The sequence below is a fragment of the Chiloscyllium punctatum genome, chromosome 1 (genome assembly GCF_047496795.1).
Source record: "Chiloscyllium punctatum isolate Juve2018m chromosome 1, sChiPun1.3, whole genome shotgun sequence".
Classification (NCBI taxonomy): domain Eukaryota; kingdom Metazoa; phylum Chordata; class Chondrichthyes; order Orectolobiformes; family Hemiscylliidae; genus Chiloscyllium; species Chiloscyllium punctatum.
Window position 1 is genome coordinate 162,597,817 of NC_092739.1, and position 22,011 is coordinate 162,619,827.

At 41.3% G+C, this 22,011-nt stretch overlaps 1 protein-coding gene across 2 annotated transcripts in view; it reads left to right on the forward strand.

Annotated features, from left to right (window-relative positions):
* LOC140481543 (exocyst complex component 6B) overlaps positions 1–22,011 on the forward strand; it is a 664,346-nt gene that overhangs the window by 166,568 nt on the left and 475,767 nt on the right. For both annotated transcript variants that reach the window (XM_072577911.1, XM_072577921.1), the window contains exon 6: positions 3,058–3,262. In XM_072577911.1, coding sequence (XP_072434012.1) covers positions 3,058–3,262 — 205 coding nt within the window. The remainder of the gene's footprint in view (positions 1–3,057; positions 3,263–22,011) is intronic.

Below are 22,011 nucleotides of genomic sequence, written 5' to 3' on the forward strand. Positions count from 1 at the left end.
ATATACTTAAGGAAGATTATGCTTGTGGAGGAGACATTTAGACCTGAAATCGGAGATGTGAAATCCCACCATGGCAGTTAGTGAAATATAACTTAATTATAAAAATCATAAATCTCAATAACTAATTTATTTAATAAATATGAAATAGCACATTTTATCAATGCACTCATTAGGTCATTTGCAACATGGTGGCTCAGTGGTTAGCACTGCTATCTCACACAGCGCTAGTGACCTGGGTTCGATTCTAGCCTCTGGTGACTGTCTATGTGGAGTTTGCACATTCTCCCCATGTCTGTGTGGGATTCCTCTGTGTGCTCTGGTTTCCTCCCACAATCCAAAGATGTGCAGGTTAGGTGAATTGGCCATGCTAAATTGCCCATAGTGTTCAGGGATGTGTAGGTTAGGTGGATTGGTCATAGGTAAATGTAGGGTAATGGGGAATAGGTTTGTGTGGGATACTCTTCGGAGGGTTGGTGTGGACCTGTTGGGCTGAAGAGCCTGTTTCCACACTGTAGGGATTCTCTGATCTATGAATACAAATGTGAAGGGACTATCATTTCATACTGTACGTTTGGCATGTAGTCACTGATTTGTAGAGGTGTTGCCATGGAGAATGCAGCATTGGATGAATGTCACTCCAACAAAACTCAAGAAGTTTTGCACCATCCAGGGCAAAGTAGCCGCTTAATTGGCACCACATTTACAAAAATTCACTCTCTCCAACTCCGGCATTCATTATCAGCAGTGTATTCCATCAAAAAGATGTAGTGCAGAAATTCCTCAAAATTCTTCAACAGAACCTTTCCAACCCTTACCCACTTCTGTCGAAAAGGACAAGGGTAGGAGAGACAGGGAAACACAGCAACTTACAAGTTCTCCTGAAAGCCACTCACCATGCTGTCTTCAAAATATATTGCTCTTCCTTCACTGTCACTGAATCAAAATTTTGGAATCCTCTCCATAAAGATGTTGTGAGTCAACCTTTAGCACATGAACTGTTGCAGTTCAAGATGGTAGCTCACCACCAGCTTCTCAAGGGCAACTAGGGATCAGCAATAAATGCTGACCAGGAAGTTATATCCACATCCCATGAAAATTTAAATAAATTACTGATAGTTAGCTGCTAAGCTTTGTTTAAATTTAAACCGGGTGGTTAGATTCTAATTTGTGAAGAAATTGCCCTCTGAAACGCAGCAGAGAATGGCTTTTGCTTGCCAGCTTGAAACTGAGGCAATGTATGTATACGTTCTTTCTGTCTGTAAAGAACGGGGTCTTAATATATGTTGCTCACATGTTGAAAGTGGCATCCTTTGGCCCGTTCATTAGTTTGCATGATGTGAGTATGTTTATAATTAGAAAAGTAAGTTTGCTGTTTATGAATTTGCAGCTCCAAGAATACATTTCCTTCGCTATCTTAATGGGCCTCATCATGGACTCAAATTCACATTTGAAATGGAACAGCCAAATATGCTCCCTTTTCCTGATGTGCTTGTTGACGAACCTAACAGGAGGTTCTCTCCTGAAGTCTATCGCAAGCCTACCATCACTGGTCAATACATATATTCTGAATCCTGCCATTGGCAACTTTAGAAATAGGCCTGAACCATTTGGTCACCCTGCAAGGTTGACACTGCAATAAGACACATCCAAGCCATCCTATGAAACAGTGGCTATTCTAATCAGATCATTTGTTACTGTATGTCACATAATGCCCAGTCTATTTATGATTACTCTGGAAAGGTAAGACGTCCCAAATATTTGATCAATAGTTGAAGCTAGCTGTTTTACACTGCTGCTATGGAGTAGGAATGTGAGTGGTGTTCACTAGTAACAGGATGCTACTGTTAAGCAAAGAAAAAAATTCAGTCTCTTGCACAGATGAGTAATGCGTTATATGATTTTCAATGTCTGTGTGATGTTAGTTTTGTAGGTTTTAAGTCCCAAAACCTGGCGGATTACATAAACAGCATATCCTTTTGGCTGTTTGCTACAAATAAGGCACTGCCTTTATCCAGTTGGTCTGTGCTTGCAAAGTTTAAAAAAAAGTACAAAACTAAAATTGGATATGATTCTGCAGTGGGACATTATTTGCTGGATAATCCTGAATCTTCAAAGAACTAAACAGGCAACCAACTTAAGTTTGTTAGTTCGACTTGCAGTGTTAACTGTCAGTCATCATCTAATCAGCCTGTTCTCCACGGCAGCACCTTTCCCAATCAGAATCCACTTGCCAACCAATCAGTACAGTCTGCTCATATTGTATAAAATATTATTCCTCTTAACAGTGGTGTTCTTGCAAATGCATTTATGCGTGCAAAAGGAAAAGCCTCAACAAAATCTTTTTCAGTAATCATTTATTTAAAAATCCAGAATTGAAAGCTAGCCTTAGGGTTGGTGCTATGGAACTACCATCATTTGCTGGCTTTGGTCAGCCTTACATGTGATTCCAGGCCCACACAATGTGTGTTGACTTTTAACTGCCCTTTAAAATAACCTGGAAAGCCACCTTTCTCAAGGGCATTTACGGATGGACGACATTTGCCAGCTTTGGTAATATCCAAAATCAGTGAAAGAATAAAAGTAGAACTATATTTATGGACATTAAAGATACTGTGTCAGTAAAGTGACAGCAAAGTTGTTGAATTTTGTTTAGAACTCAACTCGTTCAAAACGATCCTTGACAGAAGGAAACTATGTCTTTACTCTATCTGACCTACATATGACTCTGGGCCCAGGTTATCACAGTTGACTCCTAATTACCCTTTCTCGAAGCCTCACAAACTATTGTATTATGTCAAAGGCAGAAACAGGGCCACTGCCACCTTACTTAGGACTCCAGGCTGGGCAAAAAAGCCTGTGAGGCTGCAGTAAAATGAAAGCTCTTGCAGTGATAGTGGAGGAAATTGAAAAGTCAAAGGGGGATTAAAAAAACCTTACTGACCAATGTCTACTTTCTTTTATTTTCACTGTCTCCTCCCCATCCTCTCTCCTCTCTCTTCCTTTCTCTCACACTCCATCTCTTTTCATACATTCACTTCCCCCCCCCCTTCCTATTAGACACTATCCTGCGTTGAAGACGATGGAGCACATGGAGCACACGTTCTTGCCTCGGGTAAATCCCTATCGTTTCTGCACAGTAATGGTGGAGGATATTCCCAAATTACGAGAGGAGATAAAAGAAGTTTCCATGTCTGACTTGAAGGACTTCTTGGAGAGCATCCGAAAGCATTCGGACAAAATCGGAGAGACTGCCATGAAACAGGTGAGCCTGTTACATCACACAGACCCCATCGTACATTTGCGATAGCAGATAAAGGGATGCAGTCAATTGCTTGACAGGGGTCCAGCATGGGTTCTTCAGAAAAACACCTGGATTTGCAAGTGTTAAATTGAGAGAATGGGCTGCAATGACTTGGCTTACATTCCCTTGAGTTCACATTTTTGAAAGATGGTCTCATTGAGATGTTTAAATGTGTTACTTAGAGAATAGACAGAAAATCTATTTGCCTCATTAGGGGAATCCAGAGCAAAATTACAAGTAGGCCATTAAGGAGTGAAACCGAACATTGCATTTTCACATTAAGAATACTGGTAATTTGAAACTCTCTCCCCAAGGGCTTGGAGGAATGCTGGTGAAAGGTTGGAACTTTGAAGACTGAGATTTGAAAGACTTTTGTTAAGTTAAAGGTACTAAAAGATGTTGGATCAAAGTGGGTCAAGTGACAGGGAAGCTTGAAGGAACTGAATGGCATCCTCATTTGTAAGTGTCCTCTGCTTTTCATACAATACAATAGTTTGTGAGGCCGTCGAATAGGGCAGTTAGAAATCTACTTACTCCTGTGCTTCCTCCGAGACCATAAGGGAAAACCTCTTCTAATATAAACTCAAATTCTTTGGGTCCTGGTTGATCATGTAGCTTGCGAGCTTGTTCTTTTATCAGAATTGGGCCTGTTGAGGGTGAAGCTGAAGAACATGGCGCTTAGTTGTATAATGTAGCTCCTAACTTCACTCTACCAAAGGTAGTAGAAGTCTGGAATTTTCTCCATGCAAAACAGCTAGAGGTTAGTTGAAAACTTCAAAACTAAAATTACTAGGTTTTATTGGTGGGGAAAGGCTTTTTTTATAGGTTAGAGAAGGGAACTGGAAAAGCACTGCAGTTCAGGCAGCATCCGAGGAGCAGGAAAATCGACGTTTCGGGCAAAAGCCCTTCATCCAAAATGTTGATTTTCCTGCTCCTCGGATGCTGCCTGAATGCTGTGCTTTTCCAGCACCACTCTAATCTAGAATCTGGCTTCCAGCATCTGCAGTCCTTGTTTTTACCTATAGGTTAGAGAACCAAGCTGAGTAGGTGGAGTTATAATAGAGACCTACCAACCATAGAGATCTACTTGAAAAGCGGAATAGACTTGAGAGTATATGAACATGAAACAAGAGTCGGCCAGTTGGCCTTTTGAGCCTGCTGTGCAATTCAATGAGATCATAGCTGATCTGATTTTAATCTTAACTCTACATTGCTGCATACGCCTGATAATCTTTCATCCCCTTGACGGATGTTTCTGTGATCCTAGTAATACAGAATGCTTTATGCTGTAAGATGTAACCAGGTAGTTTATATGGAAGGGGAGAGAAAAGCTGAATATTGAGCAGGAGTTCTGAAAAGTAATTGAAGCTGTAATTTAAAACAGTGTTGGAGGTATGAGCGTGAATGCCTGGGAAGGGAATTCCAGAATACCTGGACATTGCATTGTTGTTGCTCTGAATGAGAGGAAAGTGAATGTTGTGCTGGAGTGTGTCGATGCAGTGGAAGACCTTATGTCTGAAAATAGAGTTGAAGTGGGTTGTTGCCTTTAAGTTTGGGAATTAAAATCTCATTGTCATTGTACTATCTGTTTTAAATTAATAAAGTGAACAAAAATATCATCGGCTCTGTGGTATCTGGGAAATTGCAGGAAATTTCTCCTTCCAGATCACTCAGTTTATCTGTCATGCTTCCTGCGGCATTTGAGTGATCATGCTGACACAATCTGAGTCTAAGTTCAACAAAGGGCTTCGAGCTGGGCGAGAGAGAGGATTTGAAGCTTTACAAATATGTATTTTGGGCAGCACCTAGTCTCACCCTGTATCCAGTCCTGATCAGAGACTGACCTTGAAGTTCCATTTACTGTAGTTTTTTTTCGAGTGGGTGGTCCTAGGCGTAAACCTCCAGGAAGTTCCAATCACTTGAAATCCTCAGAAAAGCCATATGCCCTAACAATAATATTCTGACCAGAATGAAAGATTATAGCCGTAACTTGATGAGAACAGAGGAGGGGCCTCCTCACATATAGGATTCATTTAGTAAACTGAGTTCACATACTATTCAGACACCAAGTATCGTGTGTACTCCTGTTTTGAAGACAAGCTGATTTATCACAGGGTGTGCACTCTCTCTCGCGCTCGCTTTCTCTCTCTCTCTCTCTCTCTCTCTCTCTCTCTGTCTCTGTTTATCACTCACTCACTCACTCACTCTCTGATTTTGTTCTTATATAGGCGTGTGTACTTTTCTCATCATTCTAATCACTTTTCAACTTTCTGTTCTCTTAGGATAACTCCGAGTAATTGAAGTCCTGCACCCTTGGAACCTTCCTTACAAATAATTTCTCCATTCCTCTAGTATCTTCATATTCTTCCTAAAATGGGGGGCTAGAACCGGACCAAATATTCCAGTGGAGGCCAGACCAGAATTTTATGATGGTTCACAGTAACTTCCTTGCTCTTGTACCTTATGTTTCTATTTGTAAAGCCCAGGATCTCATCTTCCTTATTAACTGCTTGCTCAACCTACCCTTCCATCTTTAACATGCATATCACCCCTTAGAATTGCTTCCTTTGCTTTGTTGTTCAGGCAGGCATTTGATAGAGACCAAGTAGTTGCTTCTAATGGTATTTAAATGAGAAAAGACAAGTGGCTCAAGTGAAACATAAAAAATGGCATTGGCTAGTTGGAGTTGAAGGCCAGTTTTTATTCTGTATGTCCTCTTCAATCCTGTTCTTTGCTTTATTCATCTTACTGAAGTGTATCACTTGACCTTTCTTTGCATTAAATTTCAAGTGCCATGTGTCTGCTCATTCCACCAGCTTGTCTTTGTCCTCATGAAGTCTGTCACTATCCTCATCACGGCTGAACACTTTCAGGTTTTGTGTAATCTGGAAATTATGAAATGATATCCCGTGCATCCAGCTGAGTTCAGATACACCAAATGGTCCTCATACTGATTACTGAGGAATGACGATGCATATTTTTCTTTTAGTTCAAAGAGCAACTGTTCATTAATGCTATCTGTTTCCTCTCACCCAGTCAATTCTGAATCTTTGCTACCACTTTTCTGTTTATGGGCTTCATTTTTGCTGGCAAGCCTGCTATGTGGCACTTTACAGCATGTTATTTAACTTTCGTTAACCGTTGTGTGGGTGCATGAAATTGCATGGACAGTTCAAGAAAGCACTCCTAACTACCTTTTCAAGGATAGTGTAGGAGTTAGACTGTTAGCACAGGTTGTACCAATGATCCTCCTTCCCCCCCCCCACCAGCCCATGAGTGAATTTCTTAAAGAATTGGAGCATGTTTCACACCAGCATGATAGACAGCCTCTCCTTTAGCCTTTGGAGTGCAGTAAGTGTACTTGCACAAACTCACACTTGCACGCACACGCCTTGAGCATACCTGTCTTCCTGAATATCTTTTAAATAGAAGGCTTTTTTTGTCGGACCTCGCAAGTTAGCTGCTGTGACCCGGTGACCTTTCCTCTGTTTGGCAGCCAGGGTCTGTGGCTGGTTCAGCCAGAGTTGAAAGATAATTGCGGCAGGAGCTGAAGTTGCGGGTTTTTGCAGTACACCCTTGAGGGCTAAGTCTTTTTTTTCGGAGTCTGCTGCAAATTTCAAAGCATGTGTTAAGTTTTATGTGATGCTGATTAAGATGGTGGGTTTTGGGAACTGGCAGAGTTGAGAACTACATCTGCCAGCAGGCATGTAAAAAAAGTTTTTTTTACATTAAAAAAAAATCGCAGGAGCCAATTTTTTTCCTCTAAATTTCTTTGCTCAACAGCCATGGGAAAAGAGTGAAAACAGATATTGTGCAGAGGGGATTTGTACAAAAACAGAGATGATAGAATTCTCAGTGCTGTCTTTATTAATTTAATGCTCATTTGTTAGAGTCATAAAGTCATGGAGCTTGCAAACATTGTTCCTTTATGTTGTACTCCATTCTTTTTCTTTGCCAAAATAATAGTTTTATGATATATTTTGTTAGAAATATTGTGTGAATGTTATCCTGATTCAGTGTAATTTTAAGATCCTGGTGTTGCCACCACTGATTTTAGGGCAGGTACAACTTGGGGTAGCCACTAGATAAAGTTCCCTTTGCGTTGTCCCACCAAATGCTTCCAAGCAAGATAAAAGGTAAAGCTGCCATAGTACTAATCTGTCATTAGAGAGAGGCAATTGGGTGGTGAGTTTAGCGTGAGGGTCACCATGCCTCAGACAAGGCGCAAGGTTAACACAACAGGACCTTCATGGTGACTTCAGTGGTACAAGACTTGAACTCATGCTGTTGGCGTTACTCTGGACAGCAAACCAGGTGTCCAGCCAACAGAGCTGACTAATCCATATTCCAGGCAAGCTACAGCAGTGTGGATTAAGACCATTTATGCTTTCTCTATCCTAAGATATCAAGCATAAGTAGAAATCGGCAAAAAAATGTTGGCCAAGCCAGCAACAGCCAAGGTCAGCTGTGTGACTGCCAAAAGATTCAGCAAGCTCTATCACCTCAGTTGTCTGTGAATTTCCCTCATATGAATTCTCTCACCCTCAGGCAGCAGAAGCAGGAAAATCCTGGACTTGGTCTACAGTCTCATTCATGTTTTTTTGACGCTGTTAGATAATTTCAAGTACTTTTAATATTCATCATACTTGTTCTGGTTTTTGAATCGGCATACAGTAATATTGCTAGACTATTAATCCAGAAGCTCAGATAATGTTCTGAGGGCCTGGGGACAAATCCTGCAATGCTGATGGGTGGAATTTGAATTCAACATTAATGTTTGGAATTGAGAGTCTACTGATGTCCATGAAGCCATTGTTGATTGTCAGGAGAAAACTATCTGGTTTGCTAATATCCTTTGGGGAAGGAAATCTGCCATCTTCATTTGGTCTGGTCTACATGTGACTCCAGACAATGTGATTTTGAATCTCAAACATTAACTCTAGTTTTGCTGTAGCTCCTTGATGCCATGCTCAGTCAAATATGTCCTCTCACCTCACCACTGGAACTTAGGTCTTTTGTTCGTATTTGAATCAAGACTGTAATGTGAAACCCAAATTGAGCACGTTACTGATAAGTAACAGCTATGTGACAGCACCTTTGGTGACAGCTTCCATCACTTTACTGATGATCAAGACCAAGAGTAGACTGATAAAATGATATATCCTTCTTTTGTGGACAGGACATATTTGGGCAATTTTCCACATTGTCATGTAGCTGCCAGTGTTATAGCACTACTGGGGAGATTTGGCAAGGTGCGTGGCAAATTCTGGAGCATAAGTTTTCAGTACTGTTGCTGGATAGTTGTCAGGACCCATAGTATTTGAAGTATCCAACACTTCCACCCATTTCTTGATATCACGCAAAGTGAATGGGATTGGCTGGGGACTGGCATCTGTGATGCTGGGATCTTATGGAGGAGGCCGAGATGGATTACCCACTCATCACTTCCGGCTGAACATTATTGCAAATACTTCAGCATTATCTTTTGCACTTGCGCTCGGCTCCCCTATAATTGAAGATGGGAACTTTTGTGGAGTCTCCTTCTCCAATGAGTTGTTATAACTGCCCACCACCATTCACAACTGGATGTAGCTGTTGATGGTAATTTTCTTGAACTTGTTCCTTCCTTCTATTTCCTGATTTGCAGTTAATTTTGGGATGTTATTTGTATGCTCTTTGCAAGTATGTTATTTGTAATGAACACCAGTGTAAAATATCTATTTAATTCAACTTCGATCTCCACTATTAATTAATTCTCAGACTTAGTTTCCACCTGTAGTAGACAGGCAGGAGGCTGGAAGAACACAGCCAGCCAGACAGCATCAGTTTCTACCTGACCAGCACTCACTTTGCAAACTCTTTTCTTTCTGTTCAAATGTCTATAGAAACTTTTATTATCTTTTTCTATATATATCTAACTATGTTTTTATTATGCTTTAAAGTTTTCCTTTAGTCTTTAGTCTTTTGTTGCTGTTTTTCAGATTCCATTCAAACTTCGAACCTGCACACTCATCTTTGCATAATTATATACTTTTTCATTAAGTTTGATGCTATAATTCACTTTTTTAAGCTAATAACAGATGGCGGGTCCTCTCCTTTGTAAGTGTCAAATATTAAATATTGTTAGGTATTCTTAGTGTTAATGTAACTTCATAGATTTGACCACTAGGGCAGAATTTTCCCTTCCTGAAAAGTAGCAGGGAAGGTGCATGGAGGGGGAAGGTAGTCAGGCAGGATTATATCAGGGAGATCTCATGTATATCGTTTTAAAGCAACAGAATGATTATTCATTTGAAAAGCTTCCTGAAGATGTATGCCTAGACGTTTATTAGATTTTCATTAGGGTATTGGAACTGTTTAATTTTTTTCCATCAACCTACAAATGACTAAACATGATAGTGGTGTGTCTGATCCTACTTGGTTCAACCTCTGTATGTACTGTATTGCTGGGCTTTCATACTTCCAATAGGTAATTATGAGGAATATTATTTAGCACCTTCACTATACTGAATTGTGGATTTTCTCAACACATCACAATAATAGATTGTGATGTATATTATTTGTTACTGCACATATAATCCAGAGAACACGAGTTCAAATTCTACCATGCTAGCTTTAAGGTTTTGGCATTTGTAGAAACTATCAAGCTGGTCTGAGTGAAAGTGATCACAAAGGTGTTAAGTTGGATGTAAAAATAAAACAAAGAACTGTGGATGCTGGAGATCTGAAACAAAAACAGAAGCTGCTGGTGAAACAGCAGGTCTGGCAGCATCTGTGGGGAGAAAGCAGAGTTAATGATTTGAGTCTGGTGGCTCTTCACCAGGACTTTATTAAAAGCATAAGTCATGCCCACCTAACATATACCTGAGTCCAACTCCATATCAGTCTTATCTCTGAATTTTCCACAGAAGTGGCTTTAAAGCCACAGACTTAGTATCATTGGTGAAATTGACAGATCAGTATTCTTTATTATGAAATAGAATGAGCTTTCTGAAAGATGGAATCAGATAGCAGCAATGGTAACTTTGAAAATGAAATTGGCTAAATATGGGAAGATGAGAGATTTCCCAGTAAGAAGGTTGGTGGAGTAAGGCCTCTGAGCCTGTGGCTTGTCCGCTCTGTCTGCTTTTCTTTTTGTTTCTTTCCTTTTCTTCTCTTTCTTCTCGTATCTTTTTCTTTTTTATTTAGTTTTGTTTTACTTAACTCTTGGTGAAGAACTCGGTGGCAGTGATTGGGGCCAGCAGCATGGATTCGTGGTGATGGTGTTGGAGGTGATTTTGGGTTTCTGGCATCTTCTGCATCGTTGAGGAGGTCCTAGTGCCGACTCATAGCTGCTGCTGTGGAGATGAGTTTGGGTTCCCAACAGCATCTGCGTCCAGCGCAGATTAATGAAGATGGCAGGGGAGGTGCGTTTGGGTCCAGTGCGAGACCTGGCGGCATCAGCAATGCTGCAGCAGTGAGGTAGACCTGAAGTTGGTTCATAGCATCCATGGAGTTTGGGCTTGGACTGGTGCAGTGCTCGGTGGCATCGGTGGCATTGCATTGGTGAAGTCCAGCGAGAACTCATAGAGGCAGGATGTCAGTGGATGAGAGATGGTGATGAGGTGTGGTTCCAGTGGCAGCGCCGTGAAGGGGACTTGTGCATGACCTCCGGGCCCATGGCCCACGACGGCACATTTAACAAGTAGGACTGTAAAGTTAGACACTTCTTTTATTTCTTATTTGTCGGCCTTTATATTCTAAATTTCAGTATTTTTTTCTTTATTTTAAGATGGCACCAGAGAGTGGTGACATTATACAATACTTTTCACTGTACTTTATAACAAGGTACATGTGACAATAAATAAATAAATCAGATTTTGCAGTGATATCTGAAAGGAGCGTGGTTTAACTCCAGGTGCTCTGGTTTCCTCCCACAGTCCAAAGATGTGTAGGTTAGGTGAATTTGTCATGCTAAATTGCTCATAGAGTTGGGTGCATTAGTCAGGGGTAAATATGGGGAGTGGGTCTGGGTGGGTTGCTCTTTGGACAGTTGGTGTGGAAGATTAGATTAGATTAGATTACTTACAGTGTGGAAACAGGCCCTTCGGCCAAACAAGTCCACACCGCCCCGCCGAAGCGCAACCCACCCATACCCCTACATTTACCCCTTACCTAACACTACGGGCAATTTAGATTGGCCAATTCACCTGACCTGCACCTCTTTGGACTGTGGGAGGAAACCGGAGCACCCGGAGGAAACCCACGCAGAGTTGGGCCTAAGGGCCTGTTTCCACACTGTAGGGAATCTAACCTAATCTAATCTTACAGGTGGCATTGTGGCACAGTGGTTAGCACTGCTCCCTCACAGCGCCAGAGACCCGGGTTCAATTCCTGCCTCAGGCAACTGCTGTATGGAGTTTGCACATTCTCCCTGTGTCCGCATGGGTTTCCTCCCGGGTGCTCCAGTTTCCTCCCACAGTCCAAACATGTGCAGGTTAGGTGAACTGGCCAAGCTAAATTGCCCATAGTGCTAGGTGAAGGGGTAAATGTAAGGGAACGGGTCTGGGTGGGTTCTCTTCAGAGGGTTGGTGTGGACTTGTTGGGCCGAAGGGCCTGTTTCCACACTAAGTAATCTAATCTGTAATGTTCAGCCATATCCACGACTGTGAGTAACAAACTGAAGTGTCAGTCTATATTACATGCTCAAGTCTGTTATGCAATTGAGAATGAATGATTTATTGTCACATATATTTTGAAGATACAGTGAAAGGTATTTTGTTGCCACAATCTGGTGCCATTTTGAGTTATAATAAGGATAAAAAGAAATTACTTAAATAAGAGTGCATCTGTTCAAATTGGAGTCTTAAGCATGGCTTCAGGGCTTCGGCAAGGTCTCTACAAGGTTTTCTGATATTCAAAGAGTACTGGTTTGGGAACATCAACGACAATGCAGGTGCCCCGGGAGACTCTGGCTCTGCTGTCACTGCTGCCTTGCCTATATCGGGCTTATTGTCGCCAGGGGCTCTAGGTACTACTGCCACCAAGAGTCCAGACTCCAGCTCTACCGCCACTGGGAGTCCAGGCACCAGGCCTACCACTGCCAAGAATCAAGACACCGGTCCTACTGTAACTAGGAGTCCAGGTTTCAGGTTCACTATCACTGGGAGTCCCAGCTCCGGGCTCCACCGCTGCCACGAGAAGTCTCAGTCCACACCACTGGCATTGTTGCCACTGCCCTGCCAACACTGCTCCGGCCTCAAAGATGAAGAAGAAAAGAAAATGGATGAAAAGTACAGAGAGAAAGTGATGCCGCTGGCCTGGAGCAGACTGGTTCACTGTACAGTACCTGTCATGCTGACATTGTCTTGGACATCTTGCGAATGCAGTGAGCCAAGGCTGACATTTGTGTTAGATCATTGACATTGGTATTATTGGTAGAATTTACTGTAAATGATTTTATTGAGTGATCAGGCAAGTAAGTGTCAGTGTTGGGCCTACTCTGGGATTCGGAATCACAAATCCAATTGGTGAATGTTATTGGTAAATCCAAGGCTAGCCACTCTCTGTTGCATGTGTAGGGAGTGGTAGTTGCCGTGGGATGCAGCTGGGTAGAGGTCAAAGACAGTGGAGGGACCAAGGCCACAGGTGAGTGATGATGGGATGAGGCTTGCATGAGTGGGAAGGCAGGGGATTCAGAGGCAGGAAAAGGATGTAGCTTTCAGCAGTCTGATTTCAAGTCCCTTGATTGGGCACTGAGTGCTTTTGAGAAAGGATACCACCCCCATTCCCCCAATCCCCCCCACCTCCCGCCACCCCAACCTCCTCCAGAGAACACTGAAGTTTGCTCAGCAGTGTTTTGTTTGCATCAGACCTTAAGGTGAATTGGTGTCAGTGTGGTCAATAAAATTCTTGATTGACAACATGCAGCAAGGGCTTCTTTCTGCCTCCAACTTAATTGTAAGAGATTTTCTTCCTGCCAGAAGCCTGATGTTTGACATCTACCAGGATAAAGTGGGCATGCCAACCAATTCTTACCAGGGCAGATATTATTCAATCCTGATGAAGGGCTTTTGTCCAAAACGTCGATATTCTTGCTCCTCGGATGCTGCCTGACCTGCTGTGCTTTTCCAGCACCACTCTAATCTTGACTCTAATCTCCAGCATCTACAGTACTGACTTCCGCCTATTATTCAATCCAGGCCTGTGTAATGCACAAAAAAAATGTTGATAAATGTTGCTTAATTTGACCTGTCTCTTTAATGTTGCAAAGTAGAATTGTATTGGCATTTGGTAAATATTGTGGTCAGCCACTGTTGCTAAGTGATGGTTGTACTATGGGCTTGTCAGTCCCTGGTTCCTTCTCTTGGGGAAGGTCACAAAATTTACATTTTAACCATTGTTTGATAATATAAACTCTCTGAAACATGTTAAACAGAAAGCTTTTGCACTTTCTTGTTTATTCATTCTCACTTGCTTACTCACTTTCTCGTGTGCCCTCGTTCTGCTTTTTCCCTGGTTTTTGTCTGAATGTTTGACTTGTTTATCCTTTTGCTGATTAATTTATCTAAATTACACTGAATATTTTAGCACACCAATGGCTTGTTGTACTTGTTTCATTGCCAGTACATTTGCTTGCTGGAAATTGTAATTTTTCTAGGGGTGTGAAATTCTTCTATTCTTGGCAACCCATTTCCCAGTGCTACCTTTCTTCGGACCACAGTTTGACTGTGGTCACTTGCTGGGAACCAGAGGATAAAGAATTTTTTATATATATATGGATTGGAGCATCAGAATGGCAAATAGACAATAAATAGACAATTGGATAAAAATTTGAAGGAATTTAGAGAATTTTGGGAAAGGGGAATGGGACTAACTGGATAAATTTGCCAAAGAATTGGCCCAGTTGCAATAGGTTAAAGGCTTCTTGTGCTGTAGGGGGTGCTTGCTTGGTATAGAGATGCTGGCGATTAGAGTTGAGAGTGTGGGGCTGGAAAAGCACAGCAGGTCAGGCAGTATCTGAGGAGCAGAAAAATCAACATTTTGGGCAAAAGCCCTTGAGCAAAAGGAAAAGTCTCGTGTACAGTAGACCCTGCTTGCTGCCAATACATACCATGCTTGGGCATTGTGAGAGTTATTAACGACAACTTGAGTTTGCGTGAATTATTTTGAACATGGAACATTAGAACATAAAACATTACAGGACAGGCCCTTTGGCCCTTGATGTTGCGCCGACCTGTGAATCCAATCTGAAGCCCATCTATCCTACACTATTCCATTCTTATCCATATGTCTATCCAATGGCAATTTAAATGCCCTTAAAGTTGGCGAGTCTACTCCTGTTGCAGGCAGTGTGTTCCATGCCCCTACTACTCTCTAAGTAAAGAAACTACCTCTGACATCTGTCCGATGTCTATTACCCATCAATTTAAAGCTAAGTCCCCTCGTGCTAGCCATCACCATCCGAGGAAAAAGGCTCTCACTGTCCAAAATATCTAACCACCTGATTATCTTAAAGGTCTTAATTGAGTCACCTCTCAATCTTCTTCTCTCTAATGAAAACAGCCTCAAGTCCCTCAGCCTTTCCTTAAAAGACCTTCCTCCAAACCAGGCAACATCCTAATAAATCTCCTCTGAACCCTTTCCAAAGCTTCCACATCCTTCTTTAAATGTCACTGCAACTGTTCGCAATACTCCAAGTGTGGCCACGCCAGAGTTCTGTACAGTTGCAGTATGACCTCATGGTTCCAAAACTCAGTTCCTCAACCAACAAGCTAACAAGCCTTCTTAACAACCCTATCAACCTTGGTGGCAACTTTCAACCTGGACACCGAGATCTCTCTGGATTAGAGTGGTGCTGGAAAAGCACAGTAGGTCAGGCAGCATCTGAGGAGCGTGCTGCCTGACCTGCTGTGCTTTTCCAGCACCACTCTAATCTAGATTTTGATTTCCAGCATCTGTAATCCTCAGTTTTGCCACGAAGATCTCTCTGCTCATCTACACTACCAAGAATCTTACCATTAGCCTAGTACCATGGGCAGCATGGTAGCACAGTGGTTAGCATTGCTGCCTCACAGCACCAGAGACCCGGGTTCAATTCCCACCTCAGGTAACTGTTTGTGTGGAGTTTGCACATTCTCCCTGTGTCTGTGTGGGTTTCTTCCGGATGCTCCGATTTCCTCCCACAGTCCAAAAATGTGCAGGTTAGGTGAATTGGCCCGGCTAAATTGCCTGTAGTGTTAGGTGAAGGGGTAAATGTAAGGGAATGGGTCTGGGTGGTTTCCTCTTCGGAGGGTCAGTGTGGACTTGTTGGGCCGAAGAGCCTGTTTCCACACTGTAAGTAATCTAATCTACTCTGCATTCCTGTTATTGCCTAAAACATCCCATAGGCCTTCACAGAAGTAAACAAAATCAGGTATTAAGGAGGGGATGTTAGGACAATTAATTAATAACTTAGTCAAAGAGGTGGTTTTACCTCTTGAAGGAGGAGAGCTGGAATTGTGGAGCTTGGGCCTAAGCAGCTGAAGGGATGGCTGTCAATTGAAGGGTGAAGAAAATGGGAGGTAGACAAGTGACTAGAATTTTAGGAATCCAGAGATTTCTTTTGATTCATTCACAGGATGTGGCCATTACTGGCAGACCAAGAAGTTGTTCCCAGCTCTTGATTCCTTTCAGTGGATTGTTGCAGCCCATGTGGAATCTGGTTTGATTCTTATAGTTTATTGGGGTAGTTTAGATACAACTTCTGTAGTTTTCTAAGCCATTTCAGAGCTGGCTGCAGTTTTGTGTGTCTGAAGTCATATGTAGATCAGACTGGGTAAGAAAATCAGAGTTCCTTCTTTTAAGGACATGATTGAAGGGTTTTAAGGACAATATTTTTATTTCAAACTCATGCAATTAATTCAGTAAATTGAAATTCTCCAGCTGTTGTTGTGGGATTTGAACTTATGTCTCTGGGTCATTGGACCAGACCCCTGGATGACTAGTTCTATACATCCACTATCCTGGCTGGTTGTAAGGGCTACTGGAGGTTACAGAGCTTGGAAATTCTGAATCCATGGATGGATTCATGGGGCGGCACTATAGCTCACTGGTTAGCACTGCTGCCTGACAGCGCCAGGGACCTGAGTTCAATTTGACCCTTGGGTGACTGTCTGTGTGGAGTTTGCACATTCTCCTCGTGTCTGTGTGGGTTTTCTCAGAGTGCTCCGGTTTCCTCCCACAGTCCAAAGATGTGCAGATTAGGTGGATTGTCCATGCTAAATTTAACAGTGTCCAAGGATGTGTAAGTTAGGTTGATTAGTCATGGGAAATGCAGAGTTACAGGGATGGGGTAGGAGTCTGAGTCTGGCTGGGATGGTCTTCGGAGGGTTGGTGTGAACTCGATGGGCCAAATGGCTTGCTTCCACACTGTAGGGATTCTTTGGTTCCATGATTTGAAAGCTGGGCCTGAGAATTTCAGGAATAGTGACATTACTAGATCCGGAGCCAGTATTGATGAGCTGGTAGAGTGGACATACATGAACAGAACATGATTTAAGTGAAGATGTAACACAGCTTTGGGTGAACTAAAACATCTGGAAGGTGCAAGGTGGGAGACCTACCAGGAGAGTGCGAACCAATTATTGAAGGTGGATGTACTATGATGGCATTTGTGAAGTATTCCCCTTGGATATCAGTAATAGGCTAGAATAAAAATAGACTATGAGCAGAGCAGTTGATATCTGAAAGTGAACTGACCAAGAGCTTTTTTGTAGAACTGATTAAAAGCACCAAGCAGACAACAGAACAACAGTTGACAAGTCCTTGACACACCTTAATTGTGAACTTCTTATTCTAACTTCCAAATCCCTCTATGACTTTGCTATTCCCCACTCACTTGCTAGGCTACTCCATTTCATGCCACCAGTCCAAACAAAGCATTTGTTTTTTGCTTCCTTTTCAGGTTCTATCTAGAGCATAGCTTTGGCTGTAGCTTAGTGAGTGGCACTTGCAATGTAGACTGGGGTTTTAGTGTAGGCACAGAAGTCATTTAGCAAGACATTCCAGTGTAATACTGAGGGAGTTGTTACACTATAAGGGGGAATGTCTTTCTAATAATGTTTTAAATTGGGACCCTGCCTGCACTCAGGTGAAACTGGGACTGAATCCTATTCATTATTTAACCTTCAGCTAACATTACGAAAGCAAATAATCCAGTCCTTATCATGCTGCCATTTGTGGGACACCTGTGTTCCAATTGTCTGCAGCGTTTCCTACTTTAAGGAAGTTACCACTGTTGAAAAGTACTCCGGTGAATGTGCAGTATTTTGGGATGTCATGTGGCTGTGGAAAGAGTTGTATAAATGCAATTTATTTTCCCGCCATTTTATTTCAGAGTCCCTCTCCTCACCAATTTTGTCTGTACATCTCCTGAGCCCCTTGCTCTCGAGTCACCATGACAGTTGGGTGGTATGCGAGAATAAAGCTGAATGCATGTGAAAAGCTAGTACCCAGTGTTGCCGTAGGAGTAACTTTGTAGGTAGATTTTCTTCAGTTCAGATTGGTTGGTAAGTGTTAAACACATGCAGGGTTGCCTGGCAAAGCAGTTGCATCAGGCGTTCCTCTGGGACAAGCTGTAGTGAACTTCTGAATAGCCAATTTGGCCCACTTCAAACAAAACATCGTACTTTTGTTCTTGGCCTTGACAGTGCTTCACTTCAAAGCTGTCGCATAAAGTATGGCGTACCTGAAATCACATGCAGGTTTCGCTATGGGTTCCTGGTTCACTTTGAAGGGTTTAATTAACGGTTACTCAATTGCACAAGCTCCTGTGTTGCAGGAGCTTATATATCTGTTCTGACAGGAAAAGTGAATGCAGTCAACAGGTCTGAGGTGATGCCCCTTTGCATTTTCGCTTGTCTCGATATCGGATGTGTGACTTACGATCAAAGCAGAGGGCTTCAGTCCTTTCCTGTTTAATTCCGAACACATACTGCAATGGGCTTTTAAGTAATGAACCCTTTCTCCTTTTTGTTTCCTTCTGGATTTGGTGCTCTCTTCTTGTTCCTGACATGCCATTTCTTGTACCTGAAACTATTGTTCTTTTAAACTGATTATGGATTATCGTTTTCAGAAATCCAGATTGACAAACCTAAATTTTAATTCTTTCACCACCATCTCCAGTCTTTCCCCATCTCTGATAGTTTCTACCTTTAGATCCTACAGGCACTGATTACGCTGCAGTGATACCTTCGCATGATTTTTTTTTGTTTGATTCCGGGGCACTTTGTCTTGACAGTGTTTGTTTAATTGGGCAATAAAGCCCTCTTTATTTTCTGAGTATGCATGAGGAACGCAATGGGAAACGATGCTTTACTTTTACACAGTCAAATATGGTAAATACAAGTAATTTATCAAGACAACAGCAGGAATGCGGTTGGCACCACATTGCTTGGTGCAGATGCCAGTGAATTATAGGTGGTAACCAGAGTTTCAATAGAAGGTATTCACTGATATAAGTACAAAATGCAGTAAATGCTGGAAATCTGAAATATGAAGAGAAAATGCTGGCGAAATCTTGCAGATCAGACAGCATCTTTAGAGAGAGAAAAACAGAATTCACATTTTGAGTCTAGTATGTTTCTTCTTCAGAACTTGTGACCCAGCACTGATGCCAGTGTCACTCAGTTAGTTATAAGTTACATCCTGAATATGCCCCGTCCTTCCAATTCTTTGTCATTTATCTATGTTGCTATATTACCCTCAACACCATGGGCTCATATTTTATTAAGTAGCCTAATATCTGGTACCTTATTGAATGCTTTTTCCAATTCCAAATGCATTGTGTTAGCTGGTTGTCTTTTATCTAAACTGCTTGATACTTTGTCAAAGAATCCCAATATGTTTATCAGGCATGATTTTCCCTTCATAAATTCATGCTGACTCTATTTGATTATACTGTGTATTTCCAAATGCTCTGCTATTACATCCTTTATAATACGTTCCAACATTTTCCCAATGCCAGATATTAAGCTAACTGCCTCGGTGCCTGTTTTTTGTCTTCTCCTGTAAAAGCACGTTACTTCAGTTTTCCAATTCCCTGGGCATCTGAGGATTCTTGGAATTTTACTGTCAGTGCATCCACTATCTCTGCAACTAATTCCTTTAATATACTCACAAATGACCCATCATTCCAGGACACTTAATAGCCTTTTGCCACATTTGCTTCCATAGTATTTTTTTTTCTTGTGATGGTTGTTCCTTACCCCTTGTTTGCTGCTTGATTATTTAATGTTTTTGGAATGCTATTAGAATCTTCTACAGTGAAGGCTGTGGTGAAATATTTATTCAACTCTTCTGCCATTTCCTGGTTCTCCTTTATTTCTCCAGCCTCATTCTGTAAGGAGCCTATATTCCCTTTGGCTTCTCTCTTCTCTTTCTATATATTTAAAAAAGCTATTGTTATCCTTTCTTACATTACTTGTTAAGGATCAACACTTGTTAATGAAAGGTTTGTGCATTAAAAATTAATATAATTTTAAGTTGCTCCATTTTTAAAAAAGCCCCACTCTTTAAGTTCAGCAACAAATCATCCAGACTTCACTTGTGGTTAGTTATTTGAGCAATCAGAGTAAATTATAGCCCTGTAACTTTTAGACACCTGAATCATACATATAATCATATCCTCATAACTGACAAGCAACAAGTGGTAAGTGAGTTGTTAGACAGGCCATCATCAGTTAAATATAAATGAGAATGATATACTTGTCTGTTACCTATGTTGTTTGCATGAGAACCATCAATTAAGTGTTCTCTTTCTTTAAAAAAAATGTGCAACTTCCTTCAATGCTGGCACTCTTGCCTCTGGGTCAAAAGGTCGTAGATTCAAATTCCATTCCAGAGATTTAAGCACATAACCTAGGATGACACATCCAATACAAAGCTGATGTAGTACTTGACTGTCAGAGGGGCCACGTGTGATATTTTAAACAAAGGCTCTCGAATCAGGTAGATATGAAAGATCTCACTGTGCTATTTTTGAAATAGAGCAAGGGAATTTTCTCCATTATCTTGGCCAGTACTTAACCTGCAAACAGCATTGCCTGGTTAATAGCACATTGCTGTTTAATTGACCTGCTTTGCTCATAATGACCGTCGTTGCTATAGTGTCTGCATGACAAGAATGCTACATTGTCAGATGGCTTTTGGATATCCTGATTTTCTGGAAGAAGCAGCAAAATGCATGTTCTCTCTTTAAAATTGAACTCACTGTTGTCTAAGTCGTTTTCTTCAATTTTTTGCAATTCTAACCTAAATTTTCGCAAATGCCGATACATGACAGGTATAGGTAACAAGGGAATCAGAGATGGTAAATAAATATTTTGTACTCTCCATATAAGAGGTACAAGTTGCATAGCAGAATTAGGAGTTATCAAGTATTTTAATAAGAATGAGGAACTTGAGGCAATTGATATTAGCAGAGATAAGCTATTGGAGAAACCTAAGCGGCTAAAAGACAATTAAATTTCCAGAACTTAAAGTTCTAAGAGGGAGCTGCAGAGATGGTGAATGCACTTTCTATAACTTTCTAAAATTCCCGAGATTCTATATGGGCCCCAGCAGGTTGAATGTTAGTGTATGGTAAGCTATTTCATAACAAAAGACTTGGAGAGACAAAGCAAGAGACTACAGTGTAATTAGTTATTCATCAGTCATCAGTAAGGTGCTGTGATGTATCATTAAGGAAGTCTTTAACAATAAATTTAAATGGTCATACTATTGAAGGTCATTAAGTTGTCTGAAAAAATCCTTTTTGAGCATGTAACTAATATGGTAGATAAAAGGAAGCCAGTAGATGCAGTATACTTGGATTTCCAAAAGGGACTTAATAAAGGGATACACAGAAAAGGTGTGCAAGGTAAAAGCATGTGGTGATGGTTAACGACCATTCTGTCTTTGCTGGAGATTTAATTATTTATGTAATTCTGCAGATCATGCCGTGATTGCAAAGCAACTGACAAACATAGATACTCTTAAAGTCTTAATATTCCTTATAGATCAAAGATAAAGTACTTAATTTTAACCACTATCAGAGATATCCCAAGTATGCATATTGCATCAAATAGGAAGATAGTTAAGTAGGCAGTTTTTTGAGTTAGATTTATGCATAAACATGGCAAGGTAAAATAGCTGCTAGCAGTGGCACTGTGATATAACTTTAAATGGGAATATGCTAATGGATCAATGACCAGGTTGTAGAATGTGTGATCAGCAGCCATTATACAGGCTAGCTAGCATCACGTAATGTCAGGGAGTTGCAGCTATACTTTTCTGAAACAGTAGTTGCTGAACTTGCATCTTGTGATATATCTTCAATTAAGCAGAATGTTTACAGTTCAAGTAAGAGCCCTGGTGTGAGATTAATATGTTTGTGTTAAGCAAACTTGGAATACAACAGTGGGTGCCTGGAAGCAACTGAGACTAGTAGCAAACGGATAGTTTGAAACAAGAATGTTGTCTGAACTTGGAGTCATTGAGCAAGAGAACTGTAAAGCTAATGTTTCAGCTGGTGTGTCCGCAATTATGAGGTGCTTCAAGACATTTGGAGGGTTGCCTGGTCAAATGCTGCTGGAAGGATGCAGAAAAACTCATAGCTTGGACAACAGTAGGAACACTGAAGAGTGAATTCCTAAGAGCTGTGGCATACAATATAGTTGACTCTTAGGAAATGTGAAGGAACTATGTAAATT